The following is a 22969-nucleotide window of genomic DNA, read 5'->3' on the forward strand; positions in this document are numbered from 1 at the left end:
AGTTCTTAAGCAGGGGAGGCCAGCAATTTTGTTGTTGTTCATCCTCACCCAAGGATATTTTCTTCATTGATTTTTAGACAGAGTGGAAGGGTGGGGGAGAGACAGGGAGAGAGAAACATTAATGTGGGAGAGACGCATTGATTGGTTGCTTCCCTCCACACATCCTGACCGGGGCTGGGGATCAAGCCTGCAACTGAGGTATGTGCCCTTGACCAGAATCGAACCTGGGAGCCCTTAGTCCGTGGGCCAACACTCCATCCATGGAGCCAAACCAGATAGGGCTATGGCAGCAATTATTAAGAAGATGACTCTAAGTATTATATTTTGAATGGACATGAGGAGAGAGAAACTAGAATTGAGATTAGCAAGATCTGGGAAAGTAAAGGCCCAGGTCACCCACCAGACCGTGAAAGGGAACTCCACCATTGAAACAAACAGAATAGGTCAGGGACCAGTATACATGTGGAGGGGAGAGTGGAAGACAGCTTCTGCAAGGCCCTCAGTGACTCCATCTCCTGGAATTCACACTTTGGTGCCATCCCCTTCCTTTGAGTGTTGGATGAAGCAAGGAACTTGCTTTTAACAAATAGGAGCTGGCAAAAGTGATGAGGTGTCACTGAAGTTAGGTTACAAAAGACCAAAGATTTTGTCTCACTCACATTCTCTTTCTGGCTTTACTCCCCTGTGTGCTCTGAGGAAGTCAGTTGCCCTGTGTGAGCATCCCATAGAGAGGCCCCCATGGCAAGGAGCTTTGGGCACCTCCCGCTAATAGCCCGCGAGGAACTGAATCTTGCCAATAACCAAGTGAGTGAACCTGGAAGCCAGTCCTCTTAAGATGACTGTAGCACAGTCTGTTAAACTCCACTGCAGTCTATCAGAGACCCTAGACCACAGGTGACCAGCTAAGCTTTGCCCGATTTCCTGATCCACAGGAATCCTGAGATAATAAATGTCTGGTTTTTAAGCTGCTACACTTTGGAACTAGAGATCTCTCATACAGGGAGGGAGGTACTTAACTGACATGGAGATGGTAGGAGACACATGTTCTTTGAGATTAAAATCCCAAATTCATGGCCCAAATTTGTGTATATGCTTTTTCCTAGGCTTTGTTGATATTAGAAACTTTTCATAAAAAAAAACTTCTCTGCCACCTCTTTCACTGTTTCCTAGAGCTGATTAATAAAACATGACTTGATTTTCAATTTCAAGCGACTCAGGGGGGCATTCCAATAGAAAACTGGCAGGAAATTAATGCCATACACACCGGGCAAGGCAGATGCTTCTGAATCTGACACTTGGGTGAAACACACCTTTCCTTTTTGTACATCTGACCCTCCTTTGATTTTGCATCAGTAGTTTGATTTTAGGAGCCTGGGAAGGGGGGAAATATTCTCTCAATATAAAACAAGTCATCCTACAAATGCATTTACAACACCAAAATACTTGAATGATAGTTAACAAAACAGTTGGCCTGGGATTTTTAAGAAACTGCATTATCTCTGTATTTATGCTTGAATAGTGGTATTAAGCAAAGCTAATAATCATGCCTGTGAACTGTGGAATAAATCATCATGCTAAACTTTTGCAATGTGTTTTTATATGAAATGCGATTATTTATAATTAAATTCTTTTCACCAATCTTCTTGCTGTGAGAAAAACAAAGTACAAAACCACCTTACCACATAACTTGTAGGACTTTAAGGGCATATAATGTCCAAGTAAGTAATCATGTTCTGTTTTTATTAGCTAAGGCTGTGTTTGTTTGTTTTTTATGACATCTTCTGTATTGTAGTGGGAAACAGAGCTCCGTATTTGAGCTTGACACCTTGGTGAGACTCATGGGCATCTTAGTGGTGAGAGACTTACAAACCAGTAAGAAATAAGCTGTTCAGACGCCAGCCTCCAACTCATGGAGACATTTCATTCAGTCTTTGAAAGTGCAAGCAGATCTCTGTATTTAGTCCAAGATTGAGGCAAATTTTCTCTCTGATTACCTCACCTGTCTGTGAGTGAAGAAGATAGCAAAGTACACCGTTTGGGTTTGTCCATAGTGCTCCCTTTCTAAACTGCGAGTGGGCTCTTGCTCTGATCTGCAGGTGGATCAGCGCCTCTCCCATTGCATGTGTGGTAACTCCCTTCTGCAAATACCGGGAGCATTGAGGCTTATCTCCATTTCACTAAAGCAAACATATCTGGACAATTGAGAAAATAAGTTATCTCCTCTTCATATACCTAACTATTTCTGCTCTAACTGCAGAAATACTGTGAACCTCTAAGTCCTAGATTCCCTGTAAATTGGGTTATAACAACTCACAACTCCTACTCAAACTATGTTTTGTTGATTAACATCTAGATACACGTTCATAGTGCAAACAGTTGCATAAGGTGATGAATATGGCTCAAAAATCTGGGCAAGCTTAATTTCTTCCTTGGGTTTTGGCACTGGGGAAGGAATATGGTTTCTCTTGACTCCTGTCTTATATTCTGAGAAGTGATTGGCTGCATGGCAGTTAATGGTCAGTTATTAGTCATGTGATGAGAAATCATAGAGGTGAGGCAGGAGAAAGACAAAGAGCTGAGAGCACAGGCCCAAGTGTGGTACACATAAGTGCACACACAGAGTCCTGAAAGCATAAGCCACTGAGTAACAGGCAGAGAGGGCTAGCTGGCCCCCCAAAATATGGGCCCCTCTTCCAAGGGGAGGCAGACCCTCAGTGAGGGAATGCATTTCTTGGCCACCTTGCATCGAGGTAGGATTGATGTGAGCAGAAGTGAAGAGTTCCTTTCTGAGCTGAGACTGCTAAGAAGACATAAGAGTCCCTATCAGCCTGGGCCCCTGAGTGACTGCATGGAACTGACACTAAGAATGCTAAGGGTGACAGAAGTTAAATGCTGTGCCCAAGGTCACAGTCAGTTAGTGCCAGAGTGGGAACTCAAATTCATGTCTTCTGACTCTCAAGGTGATAGCTCTTTCTGACAATGGAAAAGGAACTTCTGCCCAAGCCACTGAAGTCACAGTGATTGAAAGCATGGACTCTGGGATTCAGACAGCCAAAGTTTAAATCCTGCCTCTACCTTTACTAACTGTGTGACTTGGGCAAGTTGCTTACCTTTATTGTGTGAAATAGGGATAATAATAGTGCCTATTCCATGGTGTTGTTTTGGGGATTAACTAAATCAATATTAGTCAGATGCCAATAAAAGTGCTAGACCATAGTATTATATAAGTGTTTGACAAAAACCAGGTAGATAAAATTAGATGAAATCTCTATAAATACCAGCTTCCATCTCTCCACACATGAACACTGGGGGAGCTGATGCCTCAAGCCCATCTTATGAGGCCTAATTCACCCCTACCCCTCATCTGAGCCTTTACCCCAACCGATATAATCATAGAAACAAGAGCCCAGAGGCTACCGTGCCACTGAGCAAAGGGTGGCACCTCCATTCAAGAGAAGCTTAAGACCATTTCCACCATGGTTAGTCCAGCTGCCATTGAGAAATCTTCCATAACTGTAGGCTCTTCACCCCACAGCGCTTTGAATGCCCTTTAATTGGACTCAACCTGTCCCCCTCCACCTCCCCAAGCCCTTTTTCTACTGGACCTTCCACGAATTTCACTTCATGATAAGCAATCTCTTAGCATTTTCAACCTCTTCTCTGAATATCCTTTCAAGCTCCTCCTACACTTTCTGGTCCCGAGAGCTGCTTCCTGACCAGTTTTCCCCTTCTTCTTGAAAAAACAAAAACAATAGGGAAAAAAATCCACATTGCTCCTTTAAGAATGATGGATGCTCCAACTTTTACGTGCAGCTCCCATTCATTCTCTCACATTCACTGAAAATGTAAGTTTCTGTCTCAGTCTCATTCACTAGTCTCCTCTGTTATCCTGTTTGGTGACTTAAGCATCAAGTGGACATCCATGTAGATAGCCTTTCCAGCTCCTTGACCTCCTCATCACCAGCAGCCTTTGCCTCCTCTGCACCTCAGCAACCCTCGGCCCTTTAGTCAGCAAATCTTCTACACAAAGATGCTTCCTGTTCTGTTCATTCATTTCCCTGGTTTTCAAACTCTTTGAGGTCTCAGTCTATGACCATTTTCTCACCAACATTGAGCTTTCTCTAACTTTTACTTTCCTTCTTATTCAGCATATGTTCCCTGTTATAATCATTCCTCTGCAACTTCCTTCAACCCTTCTGCCACGTTCTCTCCCTCTGATATATTTAATTTGTAATACTTCAATTCTGGTTGAACCTAGTGACCCAACTTCTCTAGATTGGTAGCCAAACAGATTGGTGATAAAAAAAAAAATAGCCCAATTTGAAAAAACTTGCTCAATTTTAGATTCATGTTCTCAAACCTCAAATGAGTACTGATTCCGTTCCAAAATCAACTGCCCTTTCCTCACAATATTGCCTTTTCCAGTATCCAAGATTACTACCTCATGTCTTCTCTCTCTAAATTTCCTACTCTTCCTCAGTGTCCTCACTACTTATATCATTGCAGGAACAGGAGCCATTCTCCCAATGGTAACACCATTATGTCTATACTCTCACCTCAAAACATTGGTGCTTTTGACCCTTCTGCCTGACCTGTTCTCCTAGTTCTTTGTACAGCGGGCCTTTTTCTGTTCCCCAGCTTGAAAATTAAGTGTCACTTTTCTATCAAGTCCTTACTTGGGCACCTATTTTATTATGTACCCCAGGTGTTCCTTACCTTTGCTTCCTTTTACTGTCCTGCTAAGCACCTACAATGGTCTATATTATAGACTCTATAATAATGACTTCATTTATGAATTAGTTATTGTCAATCTCTCTTTCTAGAACATAAGCTTGTTCTCTATTAAATATCCAGTGTCTAGCTCAACACCTGCACCTAATAGACACTCAATATGCAAGGGAAGAAAGGAAGAAAGGAAGAAAGAAAGAAAGAAAGAAAGAAAGAAAGAAAGAAAGAAAGAAAGAAAGAAAAAAAGGAAGAAAAAAAGAAAGAAAAAAAGAAAGGAAGAAATCATGAATGCTGCTATATGGTTGGGCCATACTCTATACTTATATGTACATTATTTCATTTATCTGACTGCAATCTGATTGTCTCTGAAATAAAAGAGACACAATTCATATTCATTTAATTTTCTTTCAAATCCCATAACCATCCAACAGCAACTGTAATGTCGCAGAGTCTGGGCATTTTAGATGTACATTTTGCTGCAATGCTCTTTCGCAAAGAAAAACCATGAAAACTCTTAAAGATGTTCAGAAATAGGGGCTTGAATGGCTTCATGAAAGAGGACTGGCTTGCAAGTCAGTCAACTGCAGAGTACAGCCTTGGACATGTCCTTTCATTTTTCTGGGTTTTGAATTTCTCACGTATAAAATGAAAAGTTGGGACTCAGTTTTCCAAGTTGTTTGGCAACAACAAAACTCTAGGATTTGGTGAGTGTCTACAGCCTGCCTTCTAAGCAGAATACCTCATTGTGTTTGTGGGGGTGGTGTAGCACTTAGATGAAGCTGTGGTTCAACCCAGTGAGCAGGACAGTGACCACGCCTGCAGCCATGGGGTGACCCCTGTGTGTACAAGCACCTGTTATGTGCCCTGGCATCCTGGTGACACAAAAGGCACTCAACTTAGATCACTAGGAACAAGACACAGAACATTCCAGGGGCTCGGCCACAGCAAATCTCCTGCCAGCATCCACCTTCCCTTGGACCTCAACGGGGAGCCCACAGATGGCCCCCTCATGCTGCTCCAGGCTGAACACTTGGGGTTTTGTAGGTGCAGAGTTTTTCTTTTAAAGGGAGTCTGTGTAGCCTACAGACAGCTCTGGCCAATTGGGCAGGCTCCATCTCACTGGAAGGTTTCCACAGCACTTCTATTTATACCTCATCCTAAGTGGCATGAAAAACTCCAACCCAAAGAAACAATGGACACACACAGGAGCCTTCAAAGTAAAGTAAATTGAGTTAATAATTTAAGCAATCTTACAACAACTGCTCAGAGGTCCAGAGAAGCAATGCTCTCCTTAATTAGAGGGTAGTTCTTAGCTGTGACTCCGTCTCTTCATTTACCCTCTGCCCAGATCCCTGTCCTTCACTCACATTAGGAAAATGGGAATTGTACTCAGCCCCCTGGTGCACAATCCTCTCTTATTTGGGGCCATATCATTCTGTAATTGAGTCCCCTGGGCCAGACCCACTTCCTTTTTCTTCCTCCCCATTTATGTGCAAATTTAAGGCCAAGGACATTGATGTTCCTTTTTGGGTTACCCCAGAGCTTGGCATTGGGCTGGCCCTTGAAGAAAAAGCAGTGAGAGAACCACTGTAGGGCATGGGAACTGCACTGGACTGCGCCTCAGGGCAACGAGACCAGCGGGGTCGACTTGGAAAAGCCGTCCGTCACCGGTACCTTCAGAAGAGCCCGGGTCCCATTATTTCTACCTGCTGTTCAAGTATTTCGAGTCACTCTCCTGTGATTCCACAGCCTCTCCCAATAGTCCCCGTTTCTTCCAGTTGATGCTTACTGTCATTTATAAATAAGATATCTCATTTCATAGGTGTCTTTTGCCTTCATCAAATTTCAGCAGGAAAATCGTAGCCGTTTCAGTGGTTGATATGTCTTCCTACATGTGCCAGTGAGGGGAGCCGAAAGGAAAGATCTAAGCAGTAGTTAGGTTTTTCCCAGCAAAGTGTGTAGTGCTGAACTTCGTGAGAGCAGTAGAGTAAACAGAAGTGGAAGCGACGAGCCAGGATGACTTGGCCAACTCTTTAAAATGCTGTATCCCCTCTGGGCAGGTTCACTGCTGTAATAAGTGATTGCATATTGAAAGGATCATTCTGGATTGTTTGGTTTTCAGTGGGCTGGTAATTTTGATCTTAGATGGATGCCTCTTTCTCCAGCACCTGGGTCAGACTCCAAGTTAAGTCAAAGACATCCTTTATGTGATAAGCAATGTTACTTGGGCACTGTAGAACTGTTTTCCCTCTTAGAAGGGTCATGACATCCTTCATTTTCTGGAAGTCATAGAAACAACTCTGTTCTTTTCCCACTCAGTTCTAGTATTTGTAAATGTCAGTAACTCCCTGAGATTTCTACAGCAGGGCTGTGTGAAGGAACGCTATCCACATAGATATTGGGGGACTGCATGTAACTGATCCAGGACCTTAGTCTGGCCTCTCTCCTTAATTAATGTTTACTCTATGAAGGGCAACCCCAACTAAGTTAATGAGTAATGTCATATGAACTTCGCCATTTTGCCTGATTTCCATGAGGTGGCTCTCTGGTTTGAAGTAGATCGCCTCCCATTAATAACTTTCCCAAGACCTTGCAGAGTCTAAGGAAAGGGTTGGAGCATAAAAATATAACTCAATTAGTCTAAAAAAAAGTCACCATGTTGAATAGAAGGCTAATGGCTAGACTTTCAGGAGTGTTTGGGCACATGTAACCACAGTGATGGAATGCCCATCTCACAGCTGCCTCAAAGGTATTCTTTAAATAAAATTTAAGTTACTGCTTCTCTTTATTGTACACAATGTCCTATAAAGAAGATATATGTCCACAATTAAGCTTTGAAAGAGAACCATGGGGCCAGTTGCATTTAAAGGGAATGAAGTCAAGCAGTAAATTTGCTGGTCACTCTTTTCATATGGACTGTATCTTAGCCAGCAGTTGGTCTTTGATGTCGCAACAATAGCACTGGGCCTCGGAGGCAGAGGAGGCCCCCATCATCGAAACTGGTCCACATTCATTAAAATGTGGACACCCGCGGGCAGGGGAGCACGCATCAGGGAGCACCGGGAGTGGGCTCCAGGGTTGCAGAAGGCCGTTAGCAGAGTAAAATGGCCATCTCTTCTGCACCATCTCCCCTGCCTGCTGTGTTCTTTACTCTATTTTTAATTGAAGTATGACATACGTATGGACTGACGCACATACGTGACTATACAGCTAAATGGGATTTCACAAACTGAACACACCTGTGTCACCAATACTGGGATCAAGAAATAGAACATGCCCAGCGCCCCAGATGGCCCTTGTACTCCCTTCTGGTCACTTCCTTGACAAGGGTAACTAAGGTTCTGACTAATCTTCCAAAAGCATAGATTAGTTTTTCCTGGTTATGACCCTCACGGGAACAGAATTGCATGGCATGTACTCGCTTGTGCCTGGCTTCCTTCACGCAACATGACACTTGTAAAGTTGTACATGTTGCCTGTGGCTGTTGTTTATTCATTCTGAGTATGCGCATTTACTGCAGTATTATCTATCCTATTGTTGATGGGCCATTTCTACCACTTCCACTTTGGGGCTGCTTTCCATAGTGCCGCTATGAGCATTCTTTTCCAGGTCTTTGAGTGCATACAGGAATACGCTTCTGTTGGGTATCTTCCCAGGGTGGCTAAGATTGCTGGGTGAGAGGGTACACACTACATTCTGTTTCAGTAGTTACTTTGGAAAAACAATTTTCAAAAGTGTTCAAATCAGTTTACTTCCCCATAGGTGTTCCACATTCACACCCATACTTTGTGTCTTCAGAGTTTTTTTTTTTCCATTTTGTCATTCTGATGGGATAACAGACTGTTTTCACATGTTCAGTGGGGATACATTTTAAAGTTGTTTTTTAGCTATCTACCCAGTCAGTGCTCACTTTTGTGATATTTACCAAATTAATAAGCTACTAAGATAGCTAAAATGAGACTGGTCCCAACTCAACATTTGGGGTTCAAAGGGAAAAGAAGAGAGGGCGCTGTAGAACATCCCTGAAGTGTGGGACACAACCCATCACAAATAAAACAGAACAAAGGATCAAATTCACTGAGTGTCCGTGGCAGTCAGGAACTCAGGACGAACAACAGAAAAAGAGCTAGAACCAGAGTGGTCCACAAGCTGATTAGATATTAGCAATGTAATGCCATAAATAAAAAGAAAATAGGAAACTATGGAAAACATTGAAAAAACTCTGACCACTTGTTCCTCAGAAGACCTTGGGACGCACTGAGGAAAGAGACATCTGATTAGTCCCAGGGAAGGGGTTCTGGCCGGCAACAATAATTCAGAAGCAGAATATCCAGCTCGCAGAGCTTGTGGAACTCCTGTCCCAGGCATGTCCTGTTTCTCCTGTTACCTCTGAGAAAGGAAGGTAGGAAAGGGTGCCCCTTCCTCAGTGAAAGTGGTTGCAGGCTTACATTGTTACAGCGCTACAGTGATGAGTAACATATTGGTGGGCACAGTTCCATCCCTACCATGGAGCACATGATTTTTCAGCAGTGAAACTACACAAGGGAGACCATTCAGAAGGAAGGTGGAAAGAGAGGGATAAGCGTATCTTGACTCCGAAACAATCTCTGATGGGCAGAGTCCTGTGCTGACAGAGAATTCCACGGCCTTTTCCAGCTCTAATTTCTCAGAGGCAGGATCCTCTGGGCTCTATCCTTCCCCTCGACCTGACTATGTGCAGCTCCACAACACAGCCCTAGGTCATGGTTGGGTCCCACTGGAAATGTTCAGCACGTTCATTGGGCATCTGCTTGCTGGGACATAGCCACATAGTTAGGCAGGGTGGAGATGGGGACTCTGCTCAACCAGGGGGCCAGCTGCTTCCCCAGTCTCTTCTCTCGAGCTGCCCCTGTCCTTTCCTTCTCCCGTATGAGAGAATAAGCCTCTCTAGAAGCGTCACCGACTGGCATGAGGCAGAATGTGTGTCAGCCTCATGGAGCCAGCTTGGACTAGATCAGTTCTCTATGTGAGGTGCTCAGAACAATCAGTTTTTAAACCTTGATTTCCTGACATTGTTCTGCCTCAGTTTCTTCAGCTGCAAAATAGAGATAATCATCATTGGGCTATGATAAAGGTTAAAAGTGTAAATACATATAAAGTCCTTACAGCAGTTCTAGGCACAGAATAAATGTTCAGTGTTAGCCTTTGCATCATCATCATCATCATCAATTCTGAAAATAAACTTCAAAATTTAGTAGAATTACCCCATGAGGATGTCTATTCTTAGATATAGAAAATGAAATGTGGAGTTGAAATGACTTACCCAAGGTCACACTGCTCTGTATTAAACCATTCCTATGAGTTAAACCATTCCTATGCACCAAGGATGGTCCCCACAACATTATAACCTCCCAGCAATGTAGCTATTATTGTCCCATTTTACTGAATAGGACAAGAAGCACAGAGAAGCATGAGGCTTTTGCCTAAGGGCAGACATGTAAGTGAGAAGCAGAAGTGAAATTGACACAAATCCACAGCTCATGCCTTCGGCCACTCTGTTGGGCCTTGTGACTAGCTTTGGCTGGTGGGGTGCTAATAGAGTGACCCAATCAAAGGCTGAAGTGTGCTGTCTATTTGGGCTCACCTCTGCCTTTCTGTGCATTTTCATCGCCATGAGAGAGATGCATGGCAGGTAGCCTGCTGGTTGCACAAGTATGGGAGATGCATAGAAGACACCCAGACCCAACCCACAGCTTGGAGTCTATCCTGCCTAGATCTACTGAACTCCAGCCAACCCACAAACCCACCAGTGTGAGAATACATGCTTATTGTTATGAGTTTTGGAGTAATTTGCCATGCAGCATAATTGGGTAATCTATAATAATAAAAGCATAATATGCTAATTAGACTGGACAGCCAGATGACCTTCCGGAAGAAGTTGGGGCTGTGAGGGCCGAGGCAAGCCACCGCAGTTTCGAGGGCCAAGCCCCTTGCACGAATTTTGTGCACCTGGCCTCTAGTAGCTAAATAATACCTGACCTGTATTAAGTACTTTCTGAGACTTGTAACTTGCAAGAAAAAGAAGTATCTTGACCAGTGCTTCTGTATTGTGTATATCACTAACCGGAGGGCCTTGTTAAAAATGCAGATCCTGATTCAGTAGTTCTGGGTGGGGCCTGAGAGTCTCATTTTCTAAGGAGCTCCCAGGAGTTGCTGCCAGGGCTGCTGCACAGACCAGACTTTGGGTACAAGGGTGGAGAAGTCCTCTGGAGCTTCTCACCTGCATCTCTGGGTCACAACTGCACCTGGTGAACATCAGGGCAGTGGATGGGCCACCTTATATATAAGGGAAGGACAGTCCTTGCCCTTCAGTGAGAATGCTATGGGTGTCTAATAATCCACACTCTCCTAATAACCAGAGTGGCCAGGAGGTTGGCTCATGTTGACATTTCCTCAGCCCACTTCTTGGGCCAAGGATTACAAACACCTAATGAGATCTCCCCCTTTACTTTTGTCCTTCCTACTTCCTGGAAATTGAAGGTGCCCAGCAATAAACTTGACTTCCAATTCATTTTGGGCTCCTAACCAATACCATATTTCCAAGTCACAATGTAATTGAGTCCCCAGGCAGGAGCTACAACCCCTATTTCTGCTTTTCTTAATTTTCAGTCAGGCAGGGCCTAGGGAAAGGGAGCTTAAAGGAAACCGGGTCTTCTGCTGGGACACTTTTCCGACCTGTCTTCCTGCCAGCACCTAACTTTCCTTCACCACCACCATGGCCACCATGCCCTGGAGAATCAAGCCCCGTGATATGTTTGTACTTTGGGCATGCTAACCAAAACAGGAGAATCCTTTCCAAGGAGACAGTACCTTTTCTCTTCCCTTTAGTTTTTCATACTCTCTTGTAGATCACACATCTATATTTTAACTGTAGAAAGGTAATCCTGGGATTCCACTTCCAAATTCTCTGAAGTTTTCCAACGATGTTCCTGGGTTGTTTAGATTCTAAATAGGTTATGTGAGCACCTTAAAAAGATTGCCATAATTTCCTAATAAGCTAAACATACATTACTATATTACCCAGCCACTCTGCTCTGAAATATTCACACAAGAGAAATGAAAGCATATGTTTATGCAAAGACATATACCTGTATGTTCACAGCACATTTATTTTAATAGGCCCAAATTGGAACACAATCTAAAGGTGCTTTAATGGGTGAATGGATAAGCATACTAGTATTGTAGTTGCATACAATGGCATACTAATTTAAAATAAAAGGGTCAAATGCTTTATGCTCAAAACAACATGGATGTATCTTTGCAAAGAAGCTCACTGTACTGTACATTCTGTATGATTCCACTTGTATAAAAATCTAGTGACAAAGGCCTGGAGATTGCTACGAATGAGGATGAATCACAAAGGAGCATGGGAAACTTTTGGAGATATATTTCTTCAACATCTTGATGGTGCTGATGGTTCCATAAGTGTCAAACTTATCAGATTGTTCACTTTAAGTATGTAATTCCAGTTCAATGTATGCCATGTATAGCTCAATAAAGCTGTAATAGAAAATAATAACACACTGCCATTTCCCCCTCATCCTCTTCCCATCTCTATCTCCCTGAGGTGGCTGGGAGCCAAGGCATGTTTGTTATGTGTCTCATTGGCATTGGCATGAATATTCTATCTGGATGCCTGAGGGAGTAAGCTAACACCGGGTGGCCTATGACATCATTTCCAGCTTCCTTGCATCCCTCATATAGATTCCAGCCACACCTTGTTATTTTTGAAAATAGAGATGTAGTATCCAGCAGGAAGCGGTCTATTGCATTCACAGTCTTTCTTTTTTTTCTAGGCCCTTTCTGTTAAACATTTGGGGGTTGGGGGTGCCCCAACTACAAGTCTGGCAGCCCAGTGCCCCAAACTTGAAGCTAGAACTCTCCCATTCCATGGGCCCTGCAGCATGGTCTCCTCCTGGGGGAAGGGCTGTTGCTCTGTTACAGAGGGGCATCAGTCACCGAGAGTGCTCCATGAAAGATGACTCGGTTTACTAACATGTGCATGGGTCAGGCTAACAGGAAGAAGGGGTAGTTAACCTACTGTTTTTACTTCTACTCAGTTTACAGAGACAACTTTCCAGTGACACACGCTGGTTGGTGCTTGGGGAGTTGATGTAAAGCTGTATTGACTAAGGCACCGTGGCCTCTGCCTTTTTCAGGCATTGGATGACACACCTTTGATGACTTCCCATGGCAGCTCATCCTCCCACCTAAGATAGCAAACAAGCACCGGATCAGGCTCTCAGGAGAAAGACGACCCGTTAGCTCTCCAAACACCAGCAATTTCTAGGCTTTGCCTAGGCCTGACCTTCTCATTTCTAAAATTTTGAAACTCCCAGATTCGGGGGTAGGGGGTAGTGGCGGCTGGTATGGCCTGATTCCATCGCTGCCCACAGCACACCCCTTTCTGAGGCAAACAGACTTCAACTTGGTTAAGGACAACAAGAAGCAGCAGATGCCACATGGAAACTCCACATCTTACCTTTCCTACACCATTGCTACCTATAGTATTGCTATCCCCATGACTTAAGTTTGAGTGGTGCTTTGTTTTGTTCAGGTTCTCCCAGAAGCAAGACCTGAGACAAAGAGCATACCTGGGAAATGAGCCCAGGAAACTGGAAGGGGAAGGGGAAAGAAGGCAGAGAAAGGAAAGGGCCATAGGTTATGTTATCAAGCGAGTGACTACCATGGGCAGTGAGTGAGTACTTAGTCCCAAGAGGAATGCTGGGCACCAGTATGGTGACATCACTGACATGGCACACAAAGAAATAAGTTCAGCTCTTTGTATTTTATGATCATGGCTTCTTATGAAGTTATTATGGAAAGGGAGTACAGACAAGAGTTGAAATAAAATGTGGAATGGGATCTGTTTTTTTCAATAACACATTCTCTCAGTGTTTCTTAAACTCACTGCATATAATCCTGGGCCTTAGACTGATGCCAGATCCAATGGCCTAAGTAATCTTCTGTCTTTTAGGGGATGAATACAGACAGAAGGGTGCTCTTAGCCATCACTGAAGAAAGAGGCTTCATCACCATCTTTTCTTTATAAATCATAAAGTCCTGAGCCAAGGTTGCAAAAGAAAGACTTTCTCAGAAGATGAAAGAGAAACAAGAGAACCACAAAAACCACTAAAACATTGTAAGATAAGACCAACGAAGACAAGTTACAGGAACTGAGATAATCAAATCTGGAAAAGACAGGAACTATTAAATAATAACCTTCAAGTCTTGCAAGAGATGTTTTTTGAAAAGAAGAAATCAACTGCTCATAATGCTGGGAAGAAAAACACAAACATGAAATAAGATTTAAAGGAGACATTACAGGAAGAATGTTCTGACTCTGAAGGTTATAAAAAAAACTTAGATGGCATATAGAAGATGGTTGTGGGATTCTTTCCTTTGGAGGCTTTAAATCCAAAATAGATTCTTCTTTACTGAATGGGTAGTTCTTATGAGCTCTGAGGTTTCCCCCCAGCCTCACAGATCAATGCCTGCTAGAACACGGCTGAAAGAACATGAATGAAGAGGTTGCACAAATAATGTAACTTTCTTCTGGTTTGTATACAGGAAAGTAAAATTAAGAAATACAGTTATAGTGTTTCAGTTCAAGGTGGTGGGCCAAGCATTTTTCTTTATTTCTTTCCCCTCTTCAAATTCTCTTGAAGAGTCAGATAAAATATAAATATAAATCACTACAGAAGTGGAAAGCTGAAAAGGGATCACCTATGGAAGAAGGAATGATTTCTGGTATATATAAAACAAATGTAACCCATTGAAAGTGAAACACTACAGAGCTGAGAAAGTGAAAGAAAGATCTCAAAAAAAGTGAATTTCCCTAGAAGAATTCCCATAATAATATCCAGGATACTAGTAGAGGCTGTGTTAGTTTCACTACCAGTATCTACTTGCAAGAAATGAAAACACATGTGCACAGAAAAGCTTGTCCAAGAACATTGACATGGTCTTATTCATAACTAGAGGCCTGGTGCACGGATTTGTGCACCGGTGGGGTCCCTTGGTGTGGCCTGTGGGGATGGGCCAAAACCAGCAGTCCAACCCTGCCTGCTGCTCCTGCCTGCTGCTCCCGCTCATCCTGGCCCTGCTGCGCCTGCCACAGGTTCACACCCAGTCAATCCCAATTTGGAAAGGCTCGTGCCTCCACAGGGTTATTGAGTGGCTGACCCCTGGTGGTCAGTGCACGTCATAGTGACCGGTTGACCAGTCGTTCAGTCACTTAGGCTTTTATATATATATATCCAAAGTAATGGAAATAACCCAAATGTCCATCAATAGGGAAATGGGCAAATAAATTGTGGTATAGCTATACAATGGAATACCACAGAGCCATAAAAAGGAGAAATCTACTTATATATACAACAACATTAATAATTTTCAAAAACATTATGTTGAGCAAATGAGGCCAGACATACCAAAAAAAAATGCATACAGTGTGATTCCATCTATACGAAGATGTGGAACAGCCAAGATTAATCTATGGTATAGGAGTCAGACATTGGTTGTCTCTGAGAGGAGTGAATTGCCTCCAGGGGTACACTAGAAGACTATCTGCGATTATGGGGATGTTCTATATCCTAATTTTGGTGGTAGCCACATGGGCATATACAGTTGTCAAAAATGAAATTGAACCTTTAAGGATTGCTAGTACTAATCTATAATAATAAAAGCGCAGCAGAAAACAATCAGAGCAGCAAAATGAAAACAGAATTTAAAAAATGAGGATAGTTCATCTTACATAAACCATAATTTTAAAGAAAATGGTACTACAATGACATTGTTTTAGGTGTGTTAAATCACTGTTACAATGCTACATGATAAAAAGTAATTTCTTTTACATCTTCAAAAAAAATTCTCAACTCTTCTAAGGTAATAAAAACATATAAAGCAATTCCCATTTAAAGTCTCACTGAATATTTAAAATAATTCTAGGGTCTGTTTGAAAGAAGACATTTTATGAAAAATTTTAAGAAAGATTTTTTTTAAAATGAAAGGAAATTTGCCATAAAAAACATTTTATGAAAATACATGAAATGAAGCTACTGTGGTGTTGATAAATGAACAGAGAAAATGAAAGTCAAGGAACAGACTTATGTGAAAGTGAAAATTTTAGTATGTGATAAAAGTGTTATTTTGAATCCATGAATGTAGAATGAAGTATTTAACAAATAGTAGGACAAGTGACTATTCACTTGGACAAAAAAAAACAAAGTTGTATCTTTATCTTTTCTTTTAAGATATATTTTTATTGATTTCAGAGAGGAAAGGAAAGGGAGAGAGAAATAGAAAGATCATTGATGAGAGGGAATCATTGATTGGCTGCTCCTGTATGTCACACACTGGGGATGGGGCCCGGAACCCAGGAATGTGCCCTGACTGGGAATTGAACCATGATCTCCTCGTTCATAGGTTGATGCTCAACCACTGAGCCACACCAGCTGGGATGTATCTTTATCTTAAACCTTATACCCATAAACAACTTCAAAGTAGATGGTAGTCTTAAACAGACAAAAATAAATAAATAAAAATAGAAGTGTTAGAACAAAATATATTTAGAGATTTTGACAATCTTTATTTGAGGGAAACTTTCTAAAATAAGGCAAGAAAACCAAAAGTCATAAGGGAAATGATTCAGGGTTGATTACATTTAAAACGGAAAGTTTCTGCATGGCCAAAGGCAGCATAAACAATGTTAAAAGGTGAGTGCAAGATTGGTCCAAACATTTACAAAGTTCATGAGACAAAAGTTCAATATGGTTGATAATTAGCAAAGTTGGCCACAGTAATTCCGACCCCCCCGTGCCCCCCCCCGCCCCCCGCCCCAGCCCCCATGCACATGGTTCTTTGCAATGTTACTTTACTGGCCCTGCCATCAGGAGGATTCTATTTCCTCCCCCTAAAATCTGAGCTGACCCAGTGAATTTTTTGCTGAATAGAATGTGGCTGAAGTGACATTGTTCAAGTTCATCAAGAGGCCTCTCAACTTCTGCTTTTAGCCTCTTGCTGTTCTGAGTCCACCATGTAAAGAAATGCGGCTAAATCCTCCTTGAGGATTAAAGACAATATGGACAGAGAGCCAAGGTGACAGCCAGCACCAACCATCAGGCATATGATGTCATCTTGGACCATCTAGCTCATGTCAAGCCAACAGAAGGCTGTTGCCATATGAGTAATCCTAGGCAAGATCAGCAGAACTACCCAGGTGAGTCCAGAGAAGGTGCTGACACACACACTCATGAGCAAATAAAAATGGCTGCTAAGCCACTACGTTTTGGGGTGGTTTGTTATGCAGCAATAGCTAAGTGGGACAGTTATCCACAATTATAAAGAATTGCAGGGATAAGAGCAAACACACAGCCTGGGAAATGGGCAGGCAAGTCACAAAACAAGAAACAATGACTGTTGACTTGAGTCAGAGCTGGAGGAGTGTTGTTGATGGACTGAAACAAGAACTTGGGCTCCACGGTCAGCCTGCCTGGGTCTGAATCCTGGCTGTGCCCTACCACAGCCTTGGGCAAGTTACTCAGACCGCTCCAGGCCTCAATTTCCTCATCTATGAAGTGGGTATATAAATACTATCTATCCCATAGGGTCATTGTAAGGAAACTTACTTGTATTAAGTACAAATGAATGTTTTGTACATATAATTGTTTTCTTACTATTATAAATTAAAGACATATGAAAGAACTAATCTGCGTATCTGATCACCATGAGCCAAACGTATTTCAAGGAGGAGATAAGATTTCATTCAAAAGTGAAAAAAGTTGATGTCTTTTGCTTTTACTGCTATAAATAGCTCAGGTGAACTTTTGAATCCAGAGAATCAGTGAGTACAAGAAGCTAAGCTGGTTTATTGAGTGCAAGTAGAGGAATAAGAGGGAGGAAGTGCCTATAAGATTATAGTTAGGAAATAGAGAACAAAGACATTTAGTTACATTTCAGAGTTTGTTTTGCTTTAATGTTACAGTAATAATAACCAATTTGATGTTTTATAACACTTGCTTGAATGTCATTGTCTTAATGAGTTGTAGTTTTACTATTTAAAATCCATAGAAATTCATGGTTCTAAATCTGGCTGAGATTTAGTAGAGAGACACTTATTTGAATTTCAAGTAAAATATTATTATTATTGTTATTACCTATGGGTTATATAATTTGAGATGTTCTGTCTTCCAGGCTGCTTTTATTACATGTAATTGTTTTCTTACTATTATAAATTAAAGACATATGAAAGAACTAATCTGCATATCTGATCAACATGAGCCAAACTTCTTTCAATGAGGAGATAAGATTTCATTCAAAAGTGAAAAAAGTTAATCTCTGCATTTTTTTGCACCTGTTGCAAACAACTGTGTAATTTCTTATTAGATATTTTAAAATACTGAAAATAGTACAAAGACTAACATTATTTTCACGAGCCACACATAGCCAATAGAGATAGTGTGCTCAAAGCATTTTACTGCCTCCTCATAGCATACCTCCAGCACAGGGAGTCACAGAGTAAAAAAAAAAATCTATCCCCAAGGATGCTGAAATTACCAAAAAAATCATGTTAGGTAATGTTTTGTGTGTGTGTGTGTGTGTGTGTGTGCGCGCAAGCCTGCATGTGTATTTTTATGTGTGTATGTATATATGATGTATCAATGTATTTTTATATATACTTATATGTTCATATTTGACACAATAAAACCATCAAGAAGTTTGAAAATGTAAATTGTTAAAAGGCTTTCTCTCTTGTAGTCAGCATGATGACTTTTCCAAGAATTTAGAATACAAATATTCTTCAAAGATTTCTACACTACAAAATAACAAAAACAAATTAAGCATCTTCTAGCTGTGCAACCTTGGGCAAGTTACTTCACCTCACCTTTTTTTTTTTTTCATTTGAAACAAGGATAACAATAGTACTTCATTCATGTGGAATTTTTGCAAAGATTTTAAAAAGCTACTATATTTAAAGCGCTAAGGACAGTGTCTGACACACGAAGGCATTTTACAAATCTTAGCTATTATGGTTGTTATTCTTACTACTATTTTATCAGGTGTCATTGATGTGTCAAAATCACCAGATCTTAAATATAAGAGTGGATCTCCTTTAAAATGATCCAAACACATACTACAATTTGGGTAAATAAACCTACCACTTTGTATTGCTAACTCCAACCTCCTATTTTAGAATGTTTTAAGCAGAGATAACCATAAATAACGTAGTATAAGCATTCATTTTCCAGTTGCAAAGAATGATGTTAGCAGCTTAAGATCACATAGAGCCAATACAGGAGTTTAGGAGAGGTTAAAAATGTCCAGTGAACAGAAAGAATATATCATCCGCAGTTATGTTTTCGAATACACCTGCTACTGGTGCATTTACTTCCTACGGCCTGAAAGCAACAGGCTAATCAATGGCTTTTGCAGAACTTCTTACTTAGCGGAACATACATTCTCCACTTGAATCATAACGCCTTTGGGGAATCAGAGGGCCAATGAAATAACTTTAGTGAGGAAGACTATAAAACTTTTATACTAACAAATTACAAAAGAGGGTTCAATTATGAACTCAACTGTTAAACTCATCATTCTGCCTGGATACATGCATTGAGTGGACAGAATAATCGAACACTACTATAGGGTAAACTGAAGCTGGAATATCAGCAGCTCCTTGGGACCCAAGTGATTCCTAGGGACATTACTCTTTCAAATACCCCATTTCTTCCCCTCTCTTGGGGCAGTTCTTCAGCCAAAGGCACTTTGGAGAATGTAATCCACTTCCCCTTTGCAGTTGCCACTTCCACCAGCTGCTTCTCTCATTACCTTACTGTTCAGGCAGCAAAGGCCAGCCCCCGCTTCTTCTAATGATAGCAAGCACCTCATTAAAAAATCTGCCAAATTTACTTTTCCATGGAACATCACTTTTGCAGCTTTTCATGAGGCCACGAGGAAAGAAAGCATCATGTATAAAATATGACTTCCAGAAATCTTGAAGATATTAAGAATTATTCCTACATGACTGGTGGGTGTACCACAGTCCGTAGAATGGCAGTATCTTCCATTTCCACAAAGGAATCCCATCAGTCTGTCCCCGTACCTGTCTGCCCACAGGAAAAGGGGAGAGGACCTCACAAAGTTAGGACATTTTCAGAAACGTCCCCAAATTAAGAGAACTTTAGGCTGAGAGAACTTCACTGGGGTGAAGACTTTCCTATTCCTGGTTTTGCATGTGTGCAAGGGTCACCTTGCTTTAGTCTATAACACCCAGGCAGAGAGAAAACTGGGTGTAATTCATCAAGAGTTTGAAATGTGTGAACTTTGGCAACTTTCTTAACCTCTCTGAACCTCATTTATTTGTGTGTGTGTTCTGTAAAGGGGAGATAGTAATAATACAGTACCTTATTAAGTCAATTAGGTTTTGTAAAGCACTTAAAACAGTTGCATAGTAGCCACTGTTTTAAATGTTGAAGTGAATTCTCTCTTTAACAGTAAACCTTTCCGCAACCAATTACATAAAGAGGCAAACACTGAATAAGAGACAACGACTGTAAAGTCCTTTGGAAACAATACTTATCTGGGCATTGCAGAGCTAAGAGCTTCAGAAGGGGCTAACTTGCGGAGGAGATTTTAGGCGCCAGAGAATTCCCTCTGCTTTCGGAGGGAATCCCTGCAGACTTTTACCCATGCCCCAAGTGGACAGTTGCCACATCACTAGACCCAAGGGAAAGCGCTTTCCAAGGTAGCGGCAGGCCACCCTTACCTGGGCAATCCTTTATTAGGAAACCGAAACTCACCTTTTATATGACGCCCACTTCTCCCCCCCTCGTCGCGACAACCCCCCCCCCCCCCCCCCCCGACTCCTAGCTAAAATCGATCGCCATTACAACCCCATTCTCAAGGGGCAGAGCGCTAGGAAGAAGTCTTGGCTATAAGTTTAAAAGCCTGAGTAACTCCGTCCCAAAGCACGGCAGGTGCCTAGACTCCCGCGCCCTCCCCTTGGCCAAGACCGCACTCGGGAGCCTTCGTGAGGCCCACGCGGGACATCGGAGGCACCCACCGGGACCGCGTGGGAGCAGAGAGGATGCCTGGCCACTCTCCTCGGGAAATCATTTCCTGACCTTCGGTATTGCTCTCGGAAGGGGCAGACTCACCAGGGCTCTCGCTCCCATACCCAGTTTGGGGATATTATCCTATAAAGTCTCCTTCCGAAACCTCCGCCCCTCTCCCCCTCCCAGATTAATACTACTCGGCCCCTAAAGGGCAACCGCAGCCTGGCAGCCCCCCAAAGCAAACACCTGCATGTTCCACACTTCCGCTGCCCTGTGCACGCCTCGCACCCCTGAAGTCTGACCTGCGGCAGACCTGGAGGCGTGCGTCCGCCAGATCTCAGCGCCAAGTCCGGCCTCCCGACACGTACTCCCGCGCCGCCTCAGCCTAAGACGGGTTGCCCCGGCAAAACTGCTGCCAAAACAGTTGCTCTCGGGTGGGGCGGGGAACCCGCCTCCTCGCATCCCTCACGCGCGAACCCGGCACCCAGCTCCGGGTCCCCTCTGCCGCGCGCGCCCCTCTCCGGCAGCGCACTCACCTGCAGCTGGGTCCCGCTGGCGTTGCCCGCGACGGCGTCTGGCCCGTCGGCGGCCCCCGTGCCGCGCAGCACCGTTATGTGCAGCGTGAGCAGCAGCAGTCCCAGCAGCAGCAGCAGCTCGGCCGCCAGGCGAACCATCCTCTTGAGACGCGCGGCTTTAGGACCCGGCGCGGCGGGCGGCGACGGCGGTGGCGCCGGGGGAGGAGGAGTCGGAGCTCCCGAGCCCGGCAGCGCGGCTCCAGCCTCGGCCCCCGCCGGGCCCCCGCTCCCCGGGCCCGCGGGGCCGGCGCTGGGCACGGCGGGGCGCGCCGGGCCGGGGGAGCAGGAGCCGCCGCCGCCGCCGCCGCCACCGCACCACGGCGGAGCCACGGCGGGGCCGGGGGCGTCCAAGCCGGCTGCGGAGCAAACCCCGGCGCTTCCCTGCAGCGGCGGGGACAGGGGGCAGCCCGGGACCCAGGCCGGGCCGGGGACCACCCTGCGGACAGGGGGCAGCGGGGGCGGCGGCGGGGCGGGCGCAGCCGAGCCCCCGAGCGCACATGGGCGCCCCAGATGTGGCCGCGGCGCCGCTGCTGGAGCAGGAGCGGCCGCCAGAGGAGCGCGGGGAGGAGGAGGAGGAGGAGAAGAAGGAGGAGGAGGAGGAGAAGGAGGAGGAGGGCTTCAGTGGCGGCCCGGAGTTACCTCCACGCTTGGCTCCCCCGCCCTGAGCCACTCACCCGACGAGCCACCTCCCCTCCTTCCCGGGCTACTTCGGGGGGCGGGACGCGTCGCCTGGCCGCGGAGTGCTAGGGTGAACTGGCTTCAGATGGGGGCCCTGGGGACACGGGGGTTGTCACTATTTGGAGGTGACCTGGGCGCCCTTCCCGGGTCTGCGTCCAACTGCCGGGATGTGCCAAGGGTGCGCCACCGCTGCCGAAGTCGCTGTGGCCCGCGAGGGCAGGGCCCTTGTGCGCACGGAAGCTCGGGGCTGTGGGTGAGTGGGGGTGCCTGAGCGAGTTTAGAAACCTTTATTGACAAAGTGGAGTTGGAGTGGTGGTGATGGAGCACGGAGGGAGCGCAGGACCAGCCAGGTGTCTGTCAGCAACTGTGCGCCCCGCCTGAAGCTGGCGCGCCTAGGAGCGGGGATGACAGAGTCGTTCCAGAAGGATCTTGACACTTGCTCCAGGACGATGGGCCGCCCGCCTCCTGGGCACCGCTGCTCCTGCACCCGCGTCTCCCTGGAGAGCCTGGGAAGGGAGGCGACTGGGATTCGCTGGGCGTGGGGCTGGTCCAGCGCGCAGGTGTCGCGGCGGTGAGCTGCCGGGGCCGGGCTCGCGGCTCCCGCGCGCAGAACGCAGGAGGGCACTGGGGTAAATCTCAGCTCCGGCAGTCGCGGGTCCAGGGGCTCATCCCGGAGGCGCCGCGCCCCGAGGGGACCTGGGGGCTGCAGACGCACAGCCGCGGTTCCTGGGCCGCCACCTCATGACCGCTCTGCAGCCTCGGGCTCCCGCGCGCCGCTCATGCCTTGCAGGGGTAGCTGGCGAGTGAAGGGGCTTGGGTCTGGCCGAGGGCGCGGGTTCCTCTCCTCCGATGCAGGAACAAACTGGGTCCGACGGTGGGCTCAGATCACTGCCG

General features: G+C 44.6%; 1 protein-coding gene across 1 annotated transcript in view; it reads right to left on the reverse strand.

Moving 5' to 3' along the window:
- The window catches only part of ISM1 (isthmin 1), a 72081-nt gene extending 50538 nt beyond the window's left edge, over positions 1-21543 (reverse strand). The window contains exon 1 of the mRNA XM_070421441.1: positions 21359-21543. Coding sequence (XP_070277542.1) covers positions 21359-21496 — 138 coding nt within the window. The 5' untranslated portion in view covers positions 21497-21543. The remainder of the gene's footprint in view (positions 1-21358) is intronic.
- Positions 21544-22969: the final 1426 nt, after the last annotated feature.

The sequence above is a fragment of the Myotis yumanensis genome, unplaced genomic scaffold (assembly GCF_028538775.1).
Source record: "Myotis yumanensis isolate MYYU_CA2020_CCGP unplaced genomic scaffold, mMyoYum1.0.hap1 SCAF_7, whole genome shotgun sequence".
Lineage (NCBI taxonomy): Eukaryota > Metazoa > Chordata > Mammalia > Chiroptera > Vespertilionidae > Myotis > Myotis yumanensis.